Here is a 20,935-nt window from a genome sequence, read left to right as displayed (position 1 = left end):
TTTTACACTGAAATTTTATGCAGCCTTAACATCAGTTCAGCAACAATGATGTTAAAATTGTGTCACAGCCCTTTGCACTCTGACCTATGATTTCAAAGTTAGTGTAGGCTTGCTATATAGCGATATTTGAATTATCTAGGACTGCAATTCATAAAATTAATATCTATGATATAATTACAAGTAGAAAATGTCATTCATGGCCATTCAATATGAAACAAATTGAACAGGATTGTTTAATAAAACTGACAAAAACTTGTCATGGCTTATTTTTATCAATTTTAGAAAGCTCGCTTAAAAAATTCCTTATTGAATTATCATAAATGTTATATCCTCTATATTAAAGAAAAGCATTTCATTACATTGTATTACAATTACTTTGTCTCAAAGCTTGGAATAGGGTTGAATGAGATCGGCTCAAGTTTGATTTTGACGTCTCCCTCAAACGATGTCAGAGTGATCCCATGATGTGAAATGACTGGCTTATATAAACCAGGTGAAAACTAGATGGTTGGTTTTGTTGTCAAAACTATGGTCTCCACTCAATTAGTTACCACAACATTTAATAAGCAAAAAGCACTTTGATAAAGTCTGTCCATACAAGAGAAAGAAATTGAGCTAGACGGGCAGTGCGTTTCTGATATGCCCACCTTAAAAACAAGATGACATGGCATGGAAAGGTTAAGCATGACTGTAATGTTGTAGTAAAATTAACAAGACACAGGAGTTCCTCCTACTTTAATACAGATAAATCATAAAATGTAAATTTTACATTGACTTCAGACACACTTTGATAATTTCCGGGTAATTGTGTCCCTATAAAACTGAAAAACAGATGCAGTAGCTTCTCTACATGTAATTAAACAGCTTTGAAATTCTTCAGCTGAAAACTGTCCCTGTGCGGATGTAGTAATAATGTCTTTTTTCACACTCTCAAATACAAAAGTTAAGGAAGCACGACTGTTTTCCTCATCTTTTGAAGAAGGGTCAACTACAATGTCATTCTCTTTGGTGATACAACAATTTACTGCTGCCACTGTGGCATTCATATTCATGCTTGCATCGAGAAGAGCCAAACAACAAGAATTAACACATGTAGCCAGGAACGAGCCAGAATTCTGAACTTCTTGCACAGTGAGATTAATGGCAGATCGGGGATGCAGAGAAGCTAGCAGGACAGTCTCGCATGTGTTGGCCAACGTCACTTCTGTGTATTTCTCAGCACATGCAGGTAATCCAGATTTTGGTTTGAACACAATGTCCACAGTAGCTTGACCAATCAACTCTTTGTTCATTCTTACTTCCCCTGGCCCATAGACAGCTGTCATTACACATGTGTCTCCTTGAAACAATGTTGCAGATCCATCTGGTCTCGTCAGTTGGCCAAGCTCACACTTCATTGGCCGCAAATGAGGTACAGACTGATTCTCATTCATTTTCATACTCTGAAAAGAAAACAAAACATTAATAGCATTGATTGGGAAAAATACAATCACAATGTTATACTTCTGTAAAAAAAAAAAGGTTTGTTCTGCTATCAAATTTAAGGCCATGAGTCTTATAATACAGGAGTTGAAAGACACTGACTGCATACATTTCGAGAAATAAAATATAAAGGAGATTGTTTGTTTCAGTGTAAGATCGTAATATATTTCACAAAGTATGCACTGACAGCTATATTTTACAAGTGGCGTAGCCATGAGAGAAATTTCTATCTCTGGTGTTCACAAGGTAAAATAAATAGTGATCTTACACTGAAATAAATAAAGTTCTCTTTTATAATACCTAATCCTTCAAAGGATGTAAAATGACAGGTAATGGTAGTTTTTCAGAAAAGCACCAAATTGTATATATGAACATAACGTCATTTGAGAAATGATGTTGGTGGTTAAAACTGGCCCAGCCCTGAGTGCACTAACGTTTGATTTGGAAGGGAGAGTGGCTAAAATTTCGAAACAGTGAAAAATACCAGCTGTTACTCCACTGTTTGAAACAGTGAATTATTGTTATTATTTCACTGATAAATCTCTATAAACCACCAGAAAGAATATAATATAATGCCTTATTTTAAACATAAATGTCTTCTGCTGATAATGATATGCATGCAAAATTTCATAAACAGCCGCTTCAGAGTCTTCAACGATTTTTTATTTTGCAACTCTAAGTTTAGGGAACAAAATAAATATCCAAATGTTAAAAAAGTTCCCTAAACGCGCATTATTGTGGCTAGGTTGAACGTTGCACTACTATGCAAAAAATTCAATATCATAAGGTCATGAATGTGGAATCTAGAACAATGTCACACCAGCATCACCCTTGAATATTCACAGTATTTCAGTGGACTCTTAATACATCACCAATTATTAATTAATCAGGATAACAATCATCACACATGTTGCATAAAGTGTTTAACAATGTTGACAAAAATGATGTGACAGTTTTAAGTATTTTGTTTTAATTCATTAAAATAATTATAATTCATCTAATTCTGTTTAAAACAGAGGGAAAGTGCCAATGATACTCCATAATTATCATAAATATAGTTTTTGACACCAACTTTTACGACTTTTCTCCAACAATGCAATTTATTTCTATATTCTAGGGATGCACATGAAAGAGGTAGTTTTTATAAAATGTAGGAATAATTCTAAAAGATATTTCTTATGTGTTCCATATGGTTTAAAAAAAATATCATGACAGACAAATGATTTATGCTTTAAACAACTTATGCACCAGTCAATTGTAACCACGGCGCCCCCAGGTCGAGGGGTATACCGTGGAAATGGGCCGTGTTTTTACCTTCCAGGTGGCCCCGCAATGCTGGGTGAATGCAGTGGTTTTGTCTTCGCGCCAAATATAGCAGGGAATGGGCCTTACCTAAGGTCCCTGGGGTGCGGAGGCATTTGGCGGTGTTTTTACCAGCAGTTCGTCCCCGCAGGACAGGGATTTTGCCCGGGCTTGGCTAGACCGAAAGTCAAAGTCCCCGCTTTTCCCCGGACCTGGGGGCCGTGGTTACAATTGTCTGGTGCATTATTGTTGTAAATTGAGAAAAATGATGATGGAACAAATACTGCAATTGCTTTATACAGCCAATGGTTGTAAATAAGATTTTAACACCATGTCTTCAACTTTTAAGATCACCCCTAATATCTAAAAATTGTTTTTTTTTATATTTCATTAAATCATCTTAATAGTTATACTAGGTGATAAATCTTAAGCTGAAACTTTGTGAACAACGTATATATTAAAAAGAACATCGCTCTTCAAGTACATCAACGATTTCTACAATGACACCACTTTAAACAAAGAAGATTTAAGGAATGCTTTTATCCGAAATCGTTCATTTGATTGCAAGATGGTCCAAGGAAATGCTAGCGACACTTAAAATTTTATTAACCATGATTTCTTGCAAATCATCAACTAGAATACAGGTTTTTAAATTTATTTCACATGAACACAAAGACAAATATAATTACTGTTAACAAATCTCACGAGTAATCAACCGACAGCAATTGCAAAGTTATGGTCTCTTTTGGTTCGTCTAATCTACCGTATTGTGTTTGTCACGCGGCGGAAGCGTGAAAACTGTTAACATTTATCATTAAGAATACGCGTCAAAACGAGTTCTTAAAAGTGTCACTCAGGCTTTAGTGAGCATCGTTTACAATACGGTTTGTTGCACATTTAGAAAAAAGAAATATAAATACATGTTTCTTGAACTATAATATTAAGTAAATCATTCTTAATAAAGGAAACAAGCCAGACACTGCGGATTAATTTTCAGTCCTGACGTCATCGGGTGAAGGAAGGAATTCATAGCGTGGTGTTCGAGATAAAGGACCAGTTGAGGACGAAGAAAATTTGTGATATTTTGTTTAATACTGATTTAAATTAATTCAAATTAAGAACCAACATGTCACACAGGGACCGAATGAATGGATCATCTGGAAGATCTGACAGAAAAATCGGGTAAATGCTTTGAATAGTTATAAATTCATGAAGAAAGTAGAATCCGGGATCGTAGCCTTTTACGTTTTAAGTTATATAATTTTCACGTGTTTTTCCAATTTATATTCCTGTTGTTTTGTTGTTTCAGTCTTGGCTCACATGGACTACCTAGCTCTTTTGGCGCTGGAAGGCGAGATGACCGGGGCCGTGGGGGTTTCGGTGGTGGTCGAGGCGGTGGGGGATTTGGCGGTGGTGGTTTCGGTGGTGGCGGGCGAGGTGGGAAGGGATCCCAGCCAGGACAGTCCCTCAGGAGGCCAAATTGGGATAGCATGAGACTATCTAAGTTTGAGAAGAATTTCTACGCCGAACATCCAAAGGTCACAAACAGATCTCCAGTAAGTTTTGTTCACTAAAATTTGATCTTATAAAAAAAAGTAGCTAATGCCATTGGCAGACTTGGAAGTCACTCTTTGATTAGAAGATTTCTTATATATCTATGGCACATTTATTGCAACCATCCCTGCAATTAATATTTTAGTAAATACAGGATAGTGCTTCGAATGGCAAGTTATCAAGTGTTCTTTACATTTCAGATGGAGATACAAGCTTTCTTTGAAACACATCAGATCACGCAGCATGGAAACAATATACCTAAGCCTATACTTACATTTGAAGAGGCAAACTTCCCAGGTAAAACAAGAGTAATGTAGACTTGTAAAATATTGCCTATTATTTTATTTGCATGAATGGATGATAATAAAATATAAATATTTCAGTACAGCTTGAGCAAGTATTTCAGTTTAAAATCATATCAATAATTCTTCTGTCTTAAACTGCTAAAAAAATTTACCTTTTAAAAGCAATTAAATACAATTTTTTTTCTTCAGATTATGTGATCAACAACATTCACACACAGTCCTGGACCGCTCCAACACCCATACAGTCAGTTGGTTGGCCAATTGCTCTCTCGGGTAACGATTGCGTTGGCATAGCACAGACCGGATCTGGAAAAACAGCTGCTGTAAGTATATTTTGTGGTAGAAAGATGATGCTAAATGTGACAGTTGGTTGAAAAATGATGAGATGGATTTTATTTTAGTTCAAACTTGTAGATAACTATATCTTGCACTGAGACAATTTAAATAATTTGGCTTCTTTGACTTGCAATTCAAGGCGCAGCAAAAAGTTTACTGACTTAATCTCTTAATATAATTATTTCAATAGTTGAAATACTGATGCGAACTGATGCTATGAAAAAAATGTTGTATGTTTATTTCTCTTCACAGTTCATACTACCATCAATCGTTCATATCAACAATCAACCTTACCTAGAGCGAGGGGATGGACCTATCTGTTTGGTTCTTGTACCCACAAGAGAGTTGGCCCAACAGGTGCAACAGATCTGTAATGACTTTGGAACATCCTCCAGCATCAGAAATGCCTGTGTATATGGTGGCTCACCAAAGGGCCCACAGCTTCGAGACTTGGAACGAGGTAGGTTAACCAGATGAATAAAGTTGTAAAGTTACAAAACTGTTGACACCAAGTTAATGTGTGTTTTTTTCTCCCTTTTTGCGAGTCCTTTTGGAAACTGCCACATTTGATTTTTCTTAGAACAATTAAACAGTTACCTGTGAAAAATGCTAGAAATATGACATAATCCTTGCCCAAAAGATATAACGCCCAATTCGCGAAAAAGTATATATTTTCCCCTACCCAGATAAAAAAATATATTTTTGAGGAGCATTGACTGCAATATGAAGGAAAGTAAGCTATATAGTGCCATTCATGAATATGTTGATATGTTTGTTGCTTAAAAGGTATCAATTGATATGGTTTTGAGATGAATGGGGACAATTATGCCAATTTCGCTATCAACTATCACAAATAGAATACTCCTTTCTGCAATCACATTTAGAATACAACACGTTGGGGCGATGTTACTGTTGTTAATTTGCAGAAATCTGATCTTTTCTATCTATTACAGGAGCAGAGATCTGTATAGCCACCCCTGGACGTTTAATAGACTTTTTAGAGATGGGAAAGATGAATCTACGTCGATGTACATATCTAGTCCTGGATGAGGCTGACAGAATGTTGGATATGGGATTTGAACCTCAAATTAGAAAGATCATAGAGCAAATCAGAGTAAGCGCCATGGTTTGATTTTTAAACCATTATGTAGAATAAGTATCGAGGTAATTTGTTAATTAATTTGTAGAAACATTATCTTAATGTCACTTAGTTTAACATTTTAGTTTGAAAAATGTTAATTAATTTTTGTATTTTTCCAATTATTTAGCCTGATAGACAGACCCTCATGTGGAGTGCTACCTGGCCAAAAGAGGTTCGTCAGCTGGCTGAAGAGTTCCTCACCAACTATATACAAACGAATGTTGGAGCCCTACAGATCCACGCCAACCACAACATTCTCCAGATCATCGATGTCTGTCAGGAGACAGAAAAAGACCTCAAGTATGTTGTGTTTCTTATGGTTTTGAATCAAATAATTGTCAAAATCAAGATCATTTTATGCTATTGCAAATTGTCTTTAGTACTTCTTAAAATCATTTTTTTCGTATTGAAATCTGAAACTTTTTGTCAAGCCTGTGCAATATCTTAGGGGTTTTAAGCAATTATAGGACACGGCTGGACTTGCTTGATTAGATATACTAACTATGATATGTTATTGTGTGCGCAGGTTGATGAAACTGTTGGAAGAGATCATGCAAGAGAAGGAGAACAAGACACTCATGTTTGTGGAGACAAAGCGCAAGGCTGATGAGCTAGCTAGGAGGATGAAGAGGGATGGGTGAGTCTTAGAAGGATTTTATGAGTTTTTACCTCTACTGGCCAAAGGTCAGAAGTGCATGTGCCATGGTGCAGTGTGTGTGTGTCCATCTGTAAACAATTGCTCTGATATAGTCTTCACTTTTAATTGTATCTCGATGGAAACTTGCATAGTAGGTCGAAATCATGAGAGCTCGTTAGCCAGATCCAGCCGTTGAAATAGTGTAGTCTTGTTTTAGTATACTTAAGGGAGACAACTTTTACAGATAGGGTTCCATATTATTATTGTGTTTGTCTCCCTTTGCCTTTTCAAATTGGGTTCAGTGTATTGCCTGTTGCTAGAATGTAAATGCTTTGGATATTTACTACTTTTACTGATGCATATCAAGATAATTCATCCAACAAATCGGCTTGAATATTTCATGTAAACCATGTAACAAGAGTTTTGTTTTTCAATTTCTTAATGAAATTATTTTCAGGTGGCCGGTATTGTGCATTCATGGTGACAAATCACAACCAGAAAGAGATTGGGTTCTACAAGGCAAGTAGAAAGCATTTTTTGATTCATCAAATGTTAATGAGGAAGACCAGAACATGATGGACATTAAATACCATTTTTTTTCTTCACATTTGTACGGAACTTCCTCTTGAAAATGTATATGCAACATGTATTTAGTGACATTACTGAAACAAGCAAAATATGGGTCTACTACAGCAGGGCTCGGTCAATATTTAACTTTGAATGGTGTAGTTAAAAATCTAATATGTAAAAAATTAGCATTTGTAAATTCAAAAGTGTAATTTTAATGACTTGTTTTTTTCAGAGTTTAAACATGGGAAGACTCCATTACTTATAGCTACAGACGTCGCATCACGTGGATTAGGTTTGTTTAGACGATTCTTTCTGACAAATTGAACCAGTGCATTGAGTGTTCGTGTAAAATTGAACAGAAAAAAAATGGAACTAAGTTCAACCGAAAATATTTTAATCAAGCTACAAGGAAATGCTGTTTCGTTTCAGGATTGTTTTTTATTGTAACTGTAATGTTTTGTTTTCCATTCCTTGTATTTAGCTTGATTAAGACAGCTTGAATGCGGCAGATGGCTCGTCGTCGGCATGACAGGACTGGAAGATTTGAGGGAGGCATAGAGGGGGAAACTATCGTTTACCTAACAGTGGGGAAAGCTCTTGCCCGGACAAGAGTTGACCCCAGCAAGACCAGTCATTGAGTTTAAAATGTCAAGTGGCAGCTTTGTTCTCTGCATTCCTCTTGTTTGGACTTCATGTAAGTACTGGTCAAGAGGCAGAGAGCTCTTGGAGCAAAGCATTTGTTGACACTTGACGTTAAAACATAATGTAATATTTATACTGGTTAAGGGTCATGTTCCTTCTGATGATTAAATATCCAGTTTCCTGTCACAGATAATGAAGTTTAATGATTGTTATGAATAAAATAGTCCATGCAACATTTATAATCTTTACCATTGTTTATTTCTTGAATGGGCAGTTTGAAAATCAGACTGCGAGATTGACTCTGACTTTGATAAATCTTTGTTCAAAATGAGCAGATTTATAGGATTTTTTGAAACTCAAAAAGTAAATGGGCAGCATTTTGATTTTCAGACTGCTCACTTTTTGTTTTGCTTAATATTTTTGCTGGTGTCTGTGCTTACTTTTAAAAACCATCTCTGTGCAATACTAGTACATCGCATGGGCAACCAACTTGCATTAGAAAACAGGTTGTCATGCCCAAAGTACTAATGCAGAGAGTTTGCACAACAGACACACTTGTTGAAGGATTTATTTTAAGGATTCTGTTTACAAGTATGTTTAAGATATTAATAATAATATGCATCAATTTTCTTCACAAGATTTAATTGTCTGTGACTTTTAACACATAACTGGATTTTTGGCTGGCTCCTAATCTGGTATTAATATATATCAAAAATGGAACAAGGGGGGTTTTGACTGGTCAGAAAGCTATGTGGTATAAGTGGGCCCCTCCCTCACAGTGTTGTGGTGATGTCATGTCGCAGAGCCCTGCCCTGCAGTATCCAGGATCCGATACTTCACGCTGTCTGTACATTACTGGTTGGTAAGGCAAGAGCGAGTTGTGTAAAATATTGGACCAGCATACATCTATAAGCCATGTGTATTCAGAATTGTAACTTTTAACGGACAGTAAAACATTTTAAAATATAGGAATAAATTGCTATAAATGTAAACATGCCTTGTTTAAGTGCTGGAATGATATTTTGGCTTCCATTTGCAAGTTGCCTCTTACCAAAACATTTGATAGTTTGTTTCCATGGTAGTTTGCAGGACTCAAGAATTTTACAGAATCATCTTTAAAGAAAGGAGAATGGGTTGTTTTCTGGCAAAGTAATAAATGTATTGTCTTATCTACGAGTGGTTGAAATCAGTCTTTTGGATTAACAAGCAAAGTTGTCAACACTCGAAACATTCAGCAGGCCCTGCTATATAAAATGTAATTTTGGCAAGCCAGAATAACATTTTCCTACTTCATGCATGCTTGCAGGTTTGTGCTAATTTCGACAACTGTTTTTATTACTTATTTTTTATATACTAATGCAGCTTCCACAATATAAAGTTGCCTTTAAAGGTAAAAAAAAAAAATCTTGGAAAAGATATCCATAATTTGACAATGCAAGTATGAAAAGATATGGACATCCAAAATCTAATGCAAGTTGGATTAGCCAGAGAACCCAAAATAGTGCATGCTGCATTAAATAATGCACTTTTGATGTTTTACAGATCTGGTGATGGCAGAAGATGTATTTCATATTCTTCTTTTAACTATTTCTTTCCAACTTTCTATAGATGTGGAAGACATTAAATTTGTCATCAACTATGACTACCCAAATTCGTCAGAGGACTATGTGCACCGTATAGGACGTACAGGCAGGAGTAACCACAGTGGTACAGCGTATACATTCTTCACACCCAACAATGTAAAACAGGCAAGGGATCTCGTTGAAGTGCTACAGGAGGCGAAGCAGGTTGTCAATCCCAAACTCATCCAGCTTGCTGATAGCGCCAGGGGCTTTGGAAGAGGTAAAAAAATATTTTTTACGCCTTTGTTTTATGTTTGTTGTGTGTACAAAGGTTATTTATTGAGGTGACCTGTTTGGTTTTCTTTGGTTTAAGATATAAATTTCCAGCGCTTGAATAATTTAAAAAAAAATTCTTTTAGAATTTAATAAAGAATAACTTCACTATTAATATGAATGTGTTTGCAGTTAACTGAGCATTTGTGTGTTTGTTTCAGGACGTTTCCGCGGAGGTAGAAGTGACCGTGACCGGGGCTCCAGGTTTGGAGACCGGGATCGGTTTGGAGGTCGCGGAGGGGCCAGGGGAGGATCGAGGTACATGTCCGGTTATTAGGTGGGGAGCTCTTTGGAATAGGCATTTTGGAGGGGAAGGGTTTTCAAAAGTGCTGTGAAATCATTAATTTTGTAATTCTTGATTTATATAGCCTTTTGCCAAGATAGGTGTTGCTTGCTTGATTCTGTATAGAAATATGTATCAACTGGAAAGTTATAAATTGATGGTTTCACCTTGACATTTGATTGTATTACCATCTCACCATTTCACATGCTTCTTTGATTGTTAATTTATTGCTAGCTTGCACATAATTCCACTTGTCTCGTTTTCAATGTCAATCACAAGCATCAAGATTCTCAAACTGTTAACTTTGTATTAACTACTGATATGTTTGATCATTTTAAGAATTTAAAATCTAATTTTTGTTCTGCTGTATTGATATGAAATTTGGAAAAACAATATTACTTGGTTAGCTGCCATCAACTTCTAGCCAAGGCCTTGTAACCCATTGCTTGTTGTATGGATTAGAGCTTGAAAAAATATGATCAAAGCCTTTTATTTTTCATGTTAATAATTCATTAAAGAAGAGTCACTGATAATTAGACTATTGTTATTTATTTTCTAATTAAAGTTATAAATAAGCTCTCTTTTCATGCAGATTTGACAGTGATCGCAGTGGTGGAAGCCGGTTTGACAGCGGCCGTAGTGATCGGGGCAATAGCGACGGTGGATCTTCTCGATTTGGTAGTAACAGCAGTGGGGTTGGCGAGATTAAGGGTTTTGGAAACACCAGTGGTGGGGGTCAGTCTAGTCGTGGTGGTGGGGCTGGACCCTCCAGTATGGGGCGGGGCACAGGAAGCTCTGTACGTGGGGGCTTTAATCAGGGGTCAGGATCCTACGGCAACAACCAGCAAAAAGGCTTTGGAAATACCCAGGGTAGCCAGTTTGGTAACCCTCAACAGAACTCGTTTGGAAATACTCAGCCAAATGCTAATCAATTTGGAGGTGGCAATGCGGCTCATAGTGGTGGCCGTGGCGGCTACCCAAGTGGTCCCCCTCCTTCTCTCATGAATGGCAGCTTCCAGGCTCCTCCCCCCCAACCTAACTTTGGCCAGCCTCCTCCGCAGCCTCCCCAACAGAACCCAATGATGTACAACAACTGGATGAATGCCGGGCCTAGTGCCCCTCCTCCACCCCCTCCGAGGCAATAAATAGACGCATTTGGTTTTTATCTCTACAAACATAACACTGCCTAATTTAAGTTACTACGTTTCCAGTGTTTTGCAGTATGTTGTCTTTATTAGTAATAAATCATGTGTGACTAGTACAATGAGAACATGTGTGAAATGAAGTGAACTTTTTTGTGAATATTGCATATTTCCGATGTGGTCTCGGTCACAAGTCTTGCATGGTTAATGTTTATTTATTGTTTCATAATCCATGATGCCCCACTGTTGTTTTATACCCCTTTATCATGTTTTATTTTTTTTAAATCATTCGTCATTCTCCCATTACATTATCAACGTTTTAGTTTGCTTCCATGACTGTGATTGTCCAAATTGATGGAAAGGACCAAGTCATAACTTGTCGTTTAAAATGTATAATAATAAATGTTACAACGTAAATAAATGTGAAATTTTGGTCATGTTGATTTCTTTTATAACTATAGGCCAAAGCTGTTGGTTGTTAGGAAAGCATAGTTCAATTGCTTTGAATATTTTTGTACAAGAATGTTCTTACAGAGTAAAAATGAAACTGTATATTGATTTGGACTTGAACCTACATTTCCACCCAACGAAATTACACGGGTTATAGATAACTAAGAACTGCGGTTTTACAACTGGACCTCATATGCTGCACCCTTGATCATGAAGATTTTAAATCTTATTGCTATACTTAAAATCCCTCCAATGTCTAACTCTTGAACTGATTAAAAGAAAAAACCGACCGTTGCCGCTACTTTGTTATTAAGTGGAGTAACAGTTGGGCTAAAAGTTACATTGATCAATAGCAAAGACCTACCTGGTATAAAGGATCTGTGCCTACAAACATCTCAGTTGTTGAAATCATGACGGCAGTTCTGGAGCACCCAATAAAGTGCTATCCTATGAAGGTTTTATCTTGCAATTGACAAAATAAATGCATCTGAAAGATATTACTGCAAGTTCTTGTCCAATCTGATGCATTGGTTGCATTTGAGTATGTAGGGTATAAACACTGAGAAGTCCTAGTTATGCCCCTTTAACATTAAACATTAACTTGATTTGTCTTGTGTCAATATAATTAAATACATGTACATTAGACATTCGGAGCTCCTCGGCCATTTTATTTTCGATAAAATGGCCGAGGAGTTCCGAATGGTACTGGGCGAGTACCTAATCAGAACACTTTCGCCACTATTTTGCAAATATTTTTAGTTAGATTTGCACCACAATTAAAAACATTTCCATCAGCATACTAGGATTTAAGACCAATTGGTTGATAAAAATGGCATTTTTCAAGATACTACCAATCTGCATGAAAAGTACTTTATTAACCGCACAATCGAGGACTGCCATTTTCGTCATCGGAGTACCTAAATATGGAACAGTTTTAAATAAAACATGTTTGGTTAAAGTAAATTAATAGTTTGTTATTTTCAGCTTGTCATTTTTGTCAGTAAAATTTGACGATTTCAGTAAAATACAGGCTGTAAAAGTATGCTGTGATTGGGGCAAGCATGAAAGCTTTCCCCCGCGTGCCATGTATTGACATTTGAACATGAAAAACTTAAAATGATAGCAGTATTTGAAATATTGTGTTCTTTGGAACTTGTATCTAAGGCAAGCGTCTCTATTGATTAAAATAAACTGATCTTGATCGGAAAAACACTTGTATTGGCTGTTCCATATTTAGGTACTGTTCCAATTTAGGTACTCACCCAGTACAGTAGACACATTATAGTTTTTCTTTTCTTTGATCAATTATCCAGACCTAAACCATTTTAATCTTTCATAAATAGAAATTTATCATTAAGCGTGATTGGGCTACACGTATTTTACGTTCATTATCTATGACCAGTGTATTTTAAAAGTGTATGTCATATTTACATTTTGGTTTTATTTGATAACCTTCATAGCATTGAAATAAGAAGGGACAGACAGAGGTCTAAATTTAACATATTCCTAATTATCTGAAAATTTTAGTTCCTGAGAAACTGAAATACGTACTTTCAAGTGCACTTTTCCATTTAATTATAGGATATGTCAATCTCGGCAATTTTAAGCATTTATGTAAAAACAGCGCCTTTGAAAGGTTAAAATACCAGTGTATTGGACTGTGCGATATTGCCGGTTTATGGCCCTTCTCGGCGGGGTATTAATATCTGATCGGCAAGTTATCCATCGGTTTGTCCATCGTTTATGACATGTTTAGTTGTTTAATAATATAATGATCATTTTATACTTACGTTTTATAGGCTTTTGATCACATACATTTTTCTGTTGTGCATTTAATAGTGTAGTCTAATTACAGCGTTTTACAACGTTGCAACACCGTAGCAAGAACTGGATATAACATAAAAAATAGTTAACTCGTACATGTGGTGTGACATGCAATTTGATGCAAATATAATAAATATGTATATCGTAAAACGGGAAAAACCCATTAAAATATATAGATTTCATAAACGTGTGAAGAAATAAAACATATGCACTTAAAAAGTTATGCGCATTGCGCGTACGAAAGGTTCTTTTGTTTTCGAGCATGATGCTAAATTATTATTTTGCCGATGCAGCATAATGCTCTGCCGATGCTGCTTCAGCCTGCCGATGGTGCATGGGCTTTGCCGATGCAGCATCGGCTTATTTTACATTAGCATGATGCTGCATCGGCAATAAAGACCTAGCTAATAGTACGTCATACCTCATTGAAGTTTGTGTTTATAGGCATAATATGTCATCACCAAGTTTCATCTGGAGATAAATTGCTCAAGTAAACACCATAGATATGCACCAGTTATGCCTACGCTTGTAAAGGATATCGTAATTAAGTTCTCATTATTATATTAGTTTTACTTATTTACAGTAAAATTAATATTCCAAATAGGCTCTCAACAAAAGTCTTCAGTTTTGTGTCAAGAAAGTATAAAAAATCACACTATGTTGTATACAAGTCAGCTGAAACTCGCTTGAAAAACTACGAGTCCATATCAAATTGAGATTGCAGTATTGCAGCAGCTATGTACGGCTTATCAATCACTGCTATGAATTAAAGTACTCCTTGGACAGTGTTTGCAATTGTGTAATTTTTTTCTGATCAGCTGATCACATCACATCTCTGGGTTCTACAGAGCATGGCGTCTTATGATCTCATGTGCAGCAAGGTCCTCACAAAGATTAACAACACCACTGACAGTCATTCAACCATTCAATTGACCAATAGCACGTGGTTGTATAATCCAATAGCTTACTTATTTTAACCATCTCATACAAAACAACCACCGACAAGTGACCCGGCGAAGTCGGGCTCTCGTATGCTTTTTGTTAATTGCAACCTTGAAAAAAGTTGGAAAGTTACTGTCTAACCCAAAGTATGCGTGATTTGTTAGGAAAGGTTCAACCTACAATCCAAACTCTTCATGGTAATATTCTGGACTAGATATGACCGTCTGGTTCCATGAACATAAATCACGGAAGCATTTTTTTTGAAACATATTTTCATAATATATGAATTAAACACTCTTAAATATACCAGTTTATAAAACAAGAGCTGTCACAGAGACAGCGCGCTCAACTATTCCGCCGCTTTTAGTGTAAGTATTGAAATATTTCGGCGAAACGTGCATAGATCACTGTTAGATTAGATTTCAATGCAATACATGATGTGCTGAGATATTAACATAAATGTGGTTACATGGAAAATTTTAACCAGATTTTTTAAGTCTAATAATAAAGGGCCATTATTTGCAAAATACAGTTATCTTACTTCAGTGTGGACATACCACGTGGTTTGTGACGTCACATTTAGTTATAACGTGAAGTAAAATACCGCTCGACTCAAAAAGGATTATCGCTGTAAGTGTTTTTTATAAAACCTAGCGGAGGCTAAGCGGAAAAACGTACACTACACTCGGTTACTAAGCGGCATGTTGAGTAATTTATAGTTTTTTTCAAAAATCGTGGGCAAATGCTGAAAATGGACAAAGTATTGTTTGTTATGACGAGAAGCAAATTACGTTTCTGGTCCAAAAAGTTGTTTATATATATATTCACCATGTTTGCCTTAAAACGGAAGTCTCGGAATGCATATTCTATTCTCAGGGTATATACATACCTACAAATAAGGCATACAGTATATAGAAATATCAAATGTTTGTATTTTGTTATGACGAAAAGCAAAACCTATTTGGTTATGACGAAAAGCAGTTTTAATGAACAATTGCCGACCTCTCTCCATCTTGCAATGAGCCCACTTTGAACCTGTTTTGCATCGAGCATAGGTTATGCTTTACAGCAATTAAAAGACATATACATATATGACAACTACATGTCACTGCTAAGTATGTCACTCAATTTATTGATCAGAAAACTTTATGATTCCAACAACACGTTGCATGTTCTTCATAAGCTTGTCTGGTATTTTTTGACAAAAATGGAGTTTATGTGTCGTCGGTAGGTTAGAAGTGCAACTTGATTAAATGCATATTTATAAACATAGGTTAAAGTGAATACATAGTGATAAACCTTGATGTCGAACAACTGAAGCAAAACCATGTTTACCGGCACAATAAAGAGGGCCAATGATTTAATCAAACAAAATATTTTCTTTTTTCAGAATGATGCGGCCTCCCCTTGCCATGGGGAAGCGCTGCAGGCGAGCAAAGAAAATACAAGGGGGAGGACGTAATTTCGTTTCATGCAAACATTAAATGAGAAAATCGTTTCATGGCAAACAAAATGGCGGATTTAGAATGAAAAGTACTGATTCAGGAACCAACTTTTGCCTGGTAAGCGTTTTTTTTTCTTAAAATTTTGAAAAATGTATGCGTCCAGTATGTGGCGAAAACATATTCTTCGATCGACATCTTAGTTAGGTATCAAAACTTTTAAGATAAAAAAGTTATTAAAAAGATTGTGGCTTAGGAGGCAATGTGTACAAATAAACGTGTTGATTTTATCCACAAGTTTTCGTATTTTCTCGGCAAATATGGCATATCGATCGTGTTGTAACGGTGCTTGCATGTATGTATTCCTATTTTCAAAACTTGGTTATTGCTCGACTGTACACGTTTCCTGGACGATTTTTTTCCTACCCCCCCCCCCACATTTTGTTTATTGCAAGCACATTATCCACATTTTGGTGAAATGTAAACAACCTTCTGCACAATTGTTTAGCCTTGAGAGGCTACGTTTTTAGTTCTAAGAATCGCTAATGATCACGAGTCTTTCAGTTTGGTATGTGATGTGTATCATAATTTGAAGTCAATGACTTTTTTCATTTCAGGAACGAACTTGAGCCCAGAAAAGTGTATCCATCGAAATACCACGTGAACAGAAGCATACAAAAATAATTTCAAGTGAATGTGAGAAAAAGTGCAGTGAGTCGCGGAGAGCGAAATAATGGAAATTCAGTCAGTACAGGGGTTCAATGGTATGTGACAAATAAAATAAATGCTGAAAGCGACGAATTAGATGAAGCCATAGAACTACAAGCTGCTTTGCTAGAAAATACTCAAGAAACTGACACATTGAAAAACCTTAGTGCCACAATATAGCGTTTAAAGGCCTTGTTTAAGTCATCTATAAGTGAGCTCCCCCATCCGTGTATAGTAAACAACTTCTGTGTTTTGATCTTTATCTGTATTGCTGTCTGCTGTCTATCAGTTCTCAAGTCTGAGTGAGCTAGATGTTTTATTATAGGAATGAACAAATTAACTTGTCTTATAGTTTTTTTGTGTTTTTTTTTTTACTTTTTCAAATTATAATAAAACTATTATTATTATTATTATTATTATTATTATGCTTTAGAATAAGAATAAGAGTAATGTTATATTTTATACATGTATATAAAAGCCCATTAATATGATTTAACCATGATGCTTCACAATTTGGATATTACAATGGTTAAAGTGGATTGAAATATATCAGTTATATAACTATTAAAACACGTTTTACTCTTATTTGTTTATTATTTATATCCCATCGGTCAAATTAATAAATACATTGGATATACAAATTATACATGAATTGATTATCTATGAGACAATGAGACTATCTACGCTAAAAGTGTCAGCTCCAAATGCCCCTGTGTCAATAAACAAATACACAGGAAATTGTCCACTTCTGTGACCCAGTGCAATAAACAAGGGATGCACAGCAGGGAATGAACATGCCAAACAAGTCCGATATAAATCTTTCGTCTCCTCAGAATAATGCATGGCGGAGGTGTTTTCCGAATCATATCATTTTAATGTGTCTTCAAATATCTTGTAGGCAATTGACTTCATTGAATACTTTCCATATTTTATCAGGCGCGTTAAACGCGCATATGTTTATGTGGTACAGTGGAAACTCACTAAACCGGATCTCCACAAAACCGGAATATTCGGGATACCGGACTTTTTTCAGAGTCCCGATTTTCCCCTTCTATTTTCAATGTAAAATAATCCCTACAAAACCGGAACCTCGGAATTCCGGATACCGGACAAAAAATCGAGAAAATTTGTTATTTGTCAACGTGATTTTACCTCGCAAAACCGGACGTATATTTGTTCAAACATGTCAAAATGATTTTGTGTATTAGGAATTCGCGTGTCACTTTGTTTTGACAGCCGGTGCGTCGTTAAATATTGGACCTGTGATGTTGTGTTAATCCGATAATCACCTAATAATCAAACGATAATCAAACTTGTGAAAAGAAAATTGATTGAAACATTGTTTGTTGCAGAAAATAAAGAACTAGAAACGGTTATTAAGTGATCATTTTGGAGGATTGTTTTATCTAAAGACTTCTATGATTGAATCAAATTAGAGCGGTGCGTTAATTAAACTATCAAACATACTTAACAAGCATTAAACAAACATACAAAGAACTTTGCTACATGTGTTGATAGTGACAACCTCGATAAGGTGCAGGACATTATGCCATGACGCAAACTAAGATTGTGAAAGCAAAATGTAGTGCTCAGAAACAGACGACACTGGACACTTTCTTTAAGTAATGTAGAAGAATTACCTTGACTAAACATTATGTGTCACACTAGAAGCGTAAAGATACATGTACATGAACAATGATATAAACTGTATCTGTAATGTTACAAACACATGCACATTGATATATTAATGAATATACATGTATATTCTATGCATTATTTCAAGTTACTTGAATCATTGTTGATGTAAAATAATGTTATCTTTATGTGTTTTTATTTTATTCCAGTTTTCAACTTCCCTTTAAAGGTTAACTCAGTTAATATTTTGAGTAAACTTACTCCGTACATCAAATCCTCACTAAACCGGAATCCTCACTAAACCGGAAATTTTGCCCAGTCCGGAACTTGTCCGGTTTAGTGAGTTTCCACTGTATTTCGAGGGCTTATCGTGTGCTTTTGGGTGTTCTGTTACTAGTTAAAGACGTTAAACATCTCTTTTTGTACACTGAGAATCTAACTACTTTGGGCGTTGTAGTTACAGAAGCGAGCTTTTTTTCATCGACGACAGGCTAGCATTTTCTGTTCTTGTATTGACGGATATCTTTGCCACTGCGGTCTTGTGTTATTTTCTGTATAACGTGAGGATCGTTCGCCTTCTAAATCGGGCCATGGTGAAGTTCCTGAAGTGAAAAAGTCATTGACTTCAAATTATGATACACATCACATGCCAAACTGAAAGACTCGTGACCATTAGCGATTCTCAGAACTAAAAACGTATCCTCTCAAGGCTTAACAATTGTGCAGAAGGTTGTTTACATTTCACCAAAATGTGGAAAATGTGCTTGCAATAAACAAAATGGGGGGTTAAGGAACAAAAAATCGTCCAGGAAACGTGTACAGTCGAGCAATATCCATAAAGTTTTGAAAATAGGAATACATACATGCAAGCAGTTACAACATGCATCGATATGCCATATTTGCCGAGAAAATACGAAAAATTGTGGATAAAATCAACACGTTTATTTGTAAACATTGCCTCCTAAGCCACAATCTTTTCAATAACTTTTTTATCTTTAAAGTTATGGTACCTAACTAAGATGTTTTACGCCACATACTGGACGCATTCCATTAAAATTTTAAGAAAACGTCCTCTTACCAAGCAAAAGTTGGTTCCTGAATCAGTACTTTTCATTCTAAATCCGCCATTTTGTTTGCCTTGAAACATTTTTCTCACTTAATGTTTGCATGAAACGAAATTACGTCCTCCCCCTTGTTTTTTCTTTGCTCGCCTGCAGCGCTTTCCCATGGCAAGGGGAGGCCGCATCATTCTGAAAAAAGAAAACATTTTGTTTGATTAAATCATTGACCATCTTTATTGTGCCGGTAAACATGGTTTTGCTTCAGTTGTTCGACATCAAGGTTTATCACTGACGTATCCACTTTAACATATGCCTATCAATATGCATTTAATCAAGTTTGATAATGAAAAAAGACAAAATGGCAACGTTTACTTCAATGAACGTTTGTTTAACTTACATTCAAATGTTTTAAGGGTTTTAATTGACACAATTAATGTGAACTACATGTAGGTGCACTTCTAACCTTCCGACGACACATAAACTCCATTTTTGTCAAAAAATACCAGACAAGCTTATGAAGAACATGCAACGTGTTGTTGGAATCATAAAGTTTTCTGATCAATAAATTGAGTGACATACTTAGCAGTGACATGTAGTTGTCATATATGTATATGTCTTTTAATTGCTGTAAAGCATAACCTATGCTCGATGCAAAACAGGTTCAAAGTGGGCTCATTGCAAGATTGAGAGAGGTCGGTAATTGTTCATTAAAACTGCTTTTCGTCATAACCAAATAGGTTTTGCTTTTCGTCATAACAAAATACAAACTTTTTGATATTTCTATATACCTTATTTGTAGGTATGTATATATCCTTAGGATAGAATATGCATTCCGGGACTTCCGTTTTAAGGCAAACATGGTGAATATATATATAAACAACTTTTTGGACCAGACACGCAATTTACTTCTCGTCATAACAAACAATATTTTGTCCATTTTCAGCATTTGCCCACGATTTTTGAAAAAACTATAAATTACTCAACATGCCGCTTAGTAACCGAGTGTAGTATACATTTTTTCGCTTAGCCTCCGCTAGGTTTTATAAAAATTGATATTAAAATAACACACTTACAGCGATAATCCTTTTTGAGTCGAGAGGTATTTTACTTCACGTTATAACTAAATGTGACGTCACAAACCACGTGGTATGTCCACACTGTTACTTGGTCATTCAATTACGTTCGGTGGTTGAATACCATTGTATAAAGTCTCAACGCAATACATCAAGTAGTTGCTAAGATATTATCCTATGTGTGCTAACATGCAAGACCTTAACCAGAAAGTCTCATCCCGCGTAGTACGGTAAACCTCGTTTCCGCATAACACCCTACGCTCGGGTCGGAATGAACCTATCTTACACTCTCGGCCATGGAAGATACTTATAATCTTACTTGATTAAGGAAGAAGGTTAAATGGTTGGGAGCCTGTATGTAAAGTTTCAATGCAATACATGATGTATTCCCTGAGGTATTGACTTAAAAGTGGTTACATGCAAAACCTTAACCAGAATTTCTATGTAAAAAAGGGGCCATAATTTGAATTAAATGCAAACTAGAGTTATCTAACTTGGTTAATTAAGTAGG

General features: G+C 35.9%; 2 protein-coding genes across 4 annotated transcripts; one reads left to right on the top strand and one right to left on the bottom strand.

Annotated features, from left to right (window-relative positions):
- Positions 1–722: 722 nt before the first annotated feature.
- On the bottom strand, positions 723–3,582 carry LOC128210890 (exosome complex component RRP46-like). Of its 2 annotated transcripts, none has more exons than XM_052915247.1 (2): positions 3,474–3,582; positions 723–1,442 (listed from the first exon to the last, which is right to left on the bottom strand). In XM_052915247.1, the coding sequence occupies exon 2, from the start codon at positions 1,437–1,439 to the stop codon at positions 777–779; it is 663 nt and encodes a 220-aa protein (XP_052771207.1). In that variant the 5' UTR covers positions 1,440–1,442; positions 3,474–3,582; the 3' UTR covers positions 723–776. The 2 variants fall into 2 exon arrangements, with proteins under 2 accessions (XP_052771207.1, XP_052771213.1); XM_052915253.1 differs by having other exon boundaries at positions 3,490–3,569.
- A 212-nt stretch (positions 3,583–3,794) lies between these two features.
- On the top strand, positions 3,795–11,721 carry LOC128210872 (probable ATP-dependent RNA helicase DDX17). Of its 2 annotated transcripts, none has more exons than XM_052915229.1 (13): positions 3,795–3,966; positions 4,094–4,340; positions 4,539–4,635; positions 4,833–4,966; positions 5,232–5,439; positions 5,933–6,093; positions 6,248–6,420; positions 6,647–6,757; positions 7,215–7,276; positions 7,560–7,619; positions 9,578–9,811; positions 10,026–10,122; positions 10,740–11,721. In XM_052915229.1, exons 1-13 carry the CDS (start codon positions 3,911–3,913, stop codon positions 11,290–11,292), a joined length of 2,193 nt encoding a protein of 730 aa, XP_052771189.1. In that variant the 5' UTR covers positions 3,795–3,910; the 3' UTR covers positions 11,293–11,721. The 2 variants fall into 2 exon arrangements, with proteins under 2 accessions (XP_052771189.1, XP_052771197.1); XM_052915237.1 differs by having other exon boundaries at positions 3,796–3,966; positions 10,026–10,141; positions 10,740–10,878.
- Positions 11,722–20,935: the final 9,214 nt, after the last annotated feature.

This window comes from Mya arenaria, chromosome 2 (genome assembly GCF_026914265.1).
Source record: "Mya arenaria isolate MELC-2E11 chromosome 2, ASM2691426v1".
In the NCBI taxonomy this organism is placed as follows: domain Eukaryota; kingdom Metazoa; phylum Mollusca; class Bivalvia; order Myida; family Myidae; genus Mya; species Mya arenaria.
The sequence above is the reverse complement of the archived record's forward strand: the minus strand, read 5'-3'. Positions and strand labels throughout refer to the sequence as shown.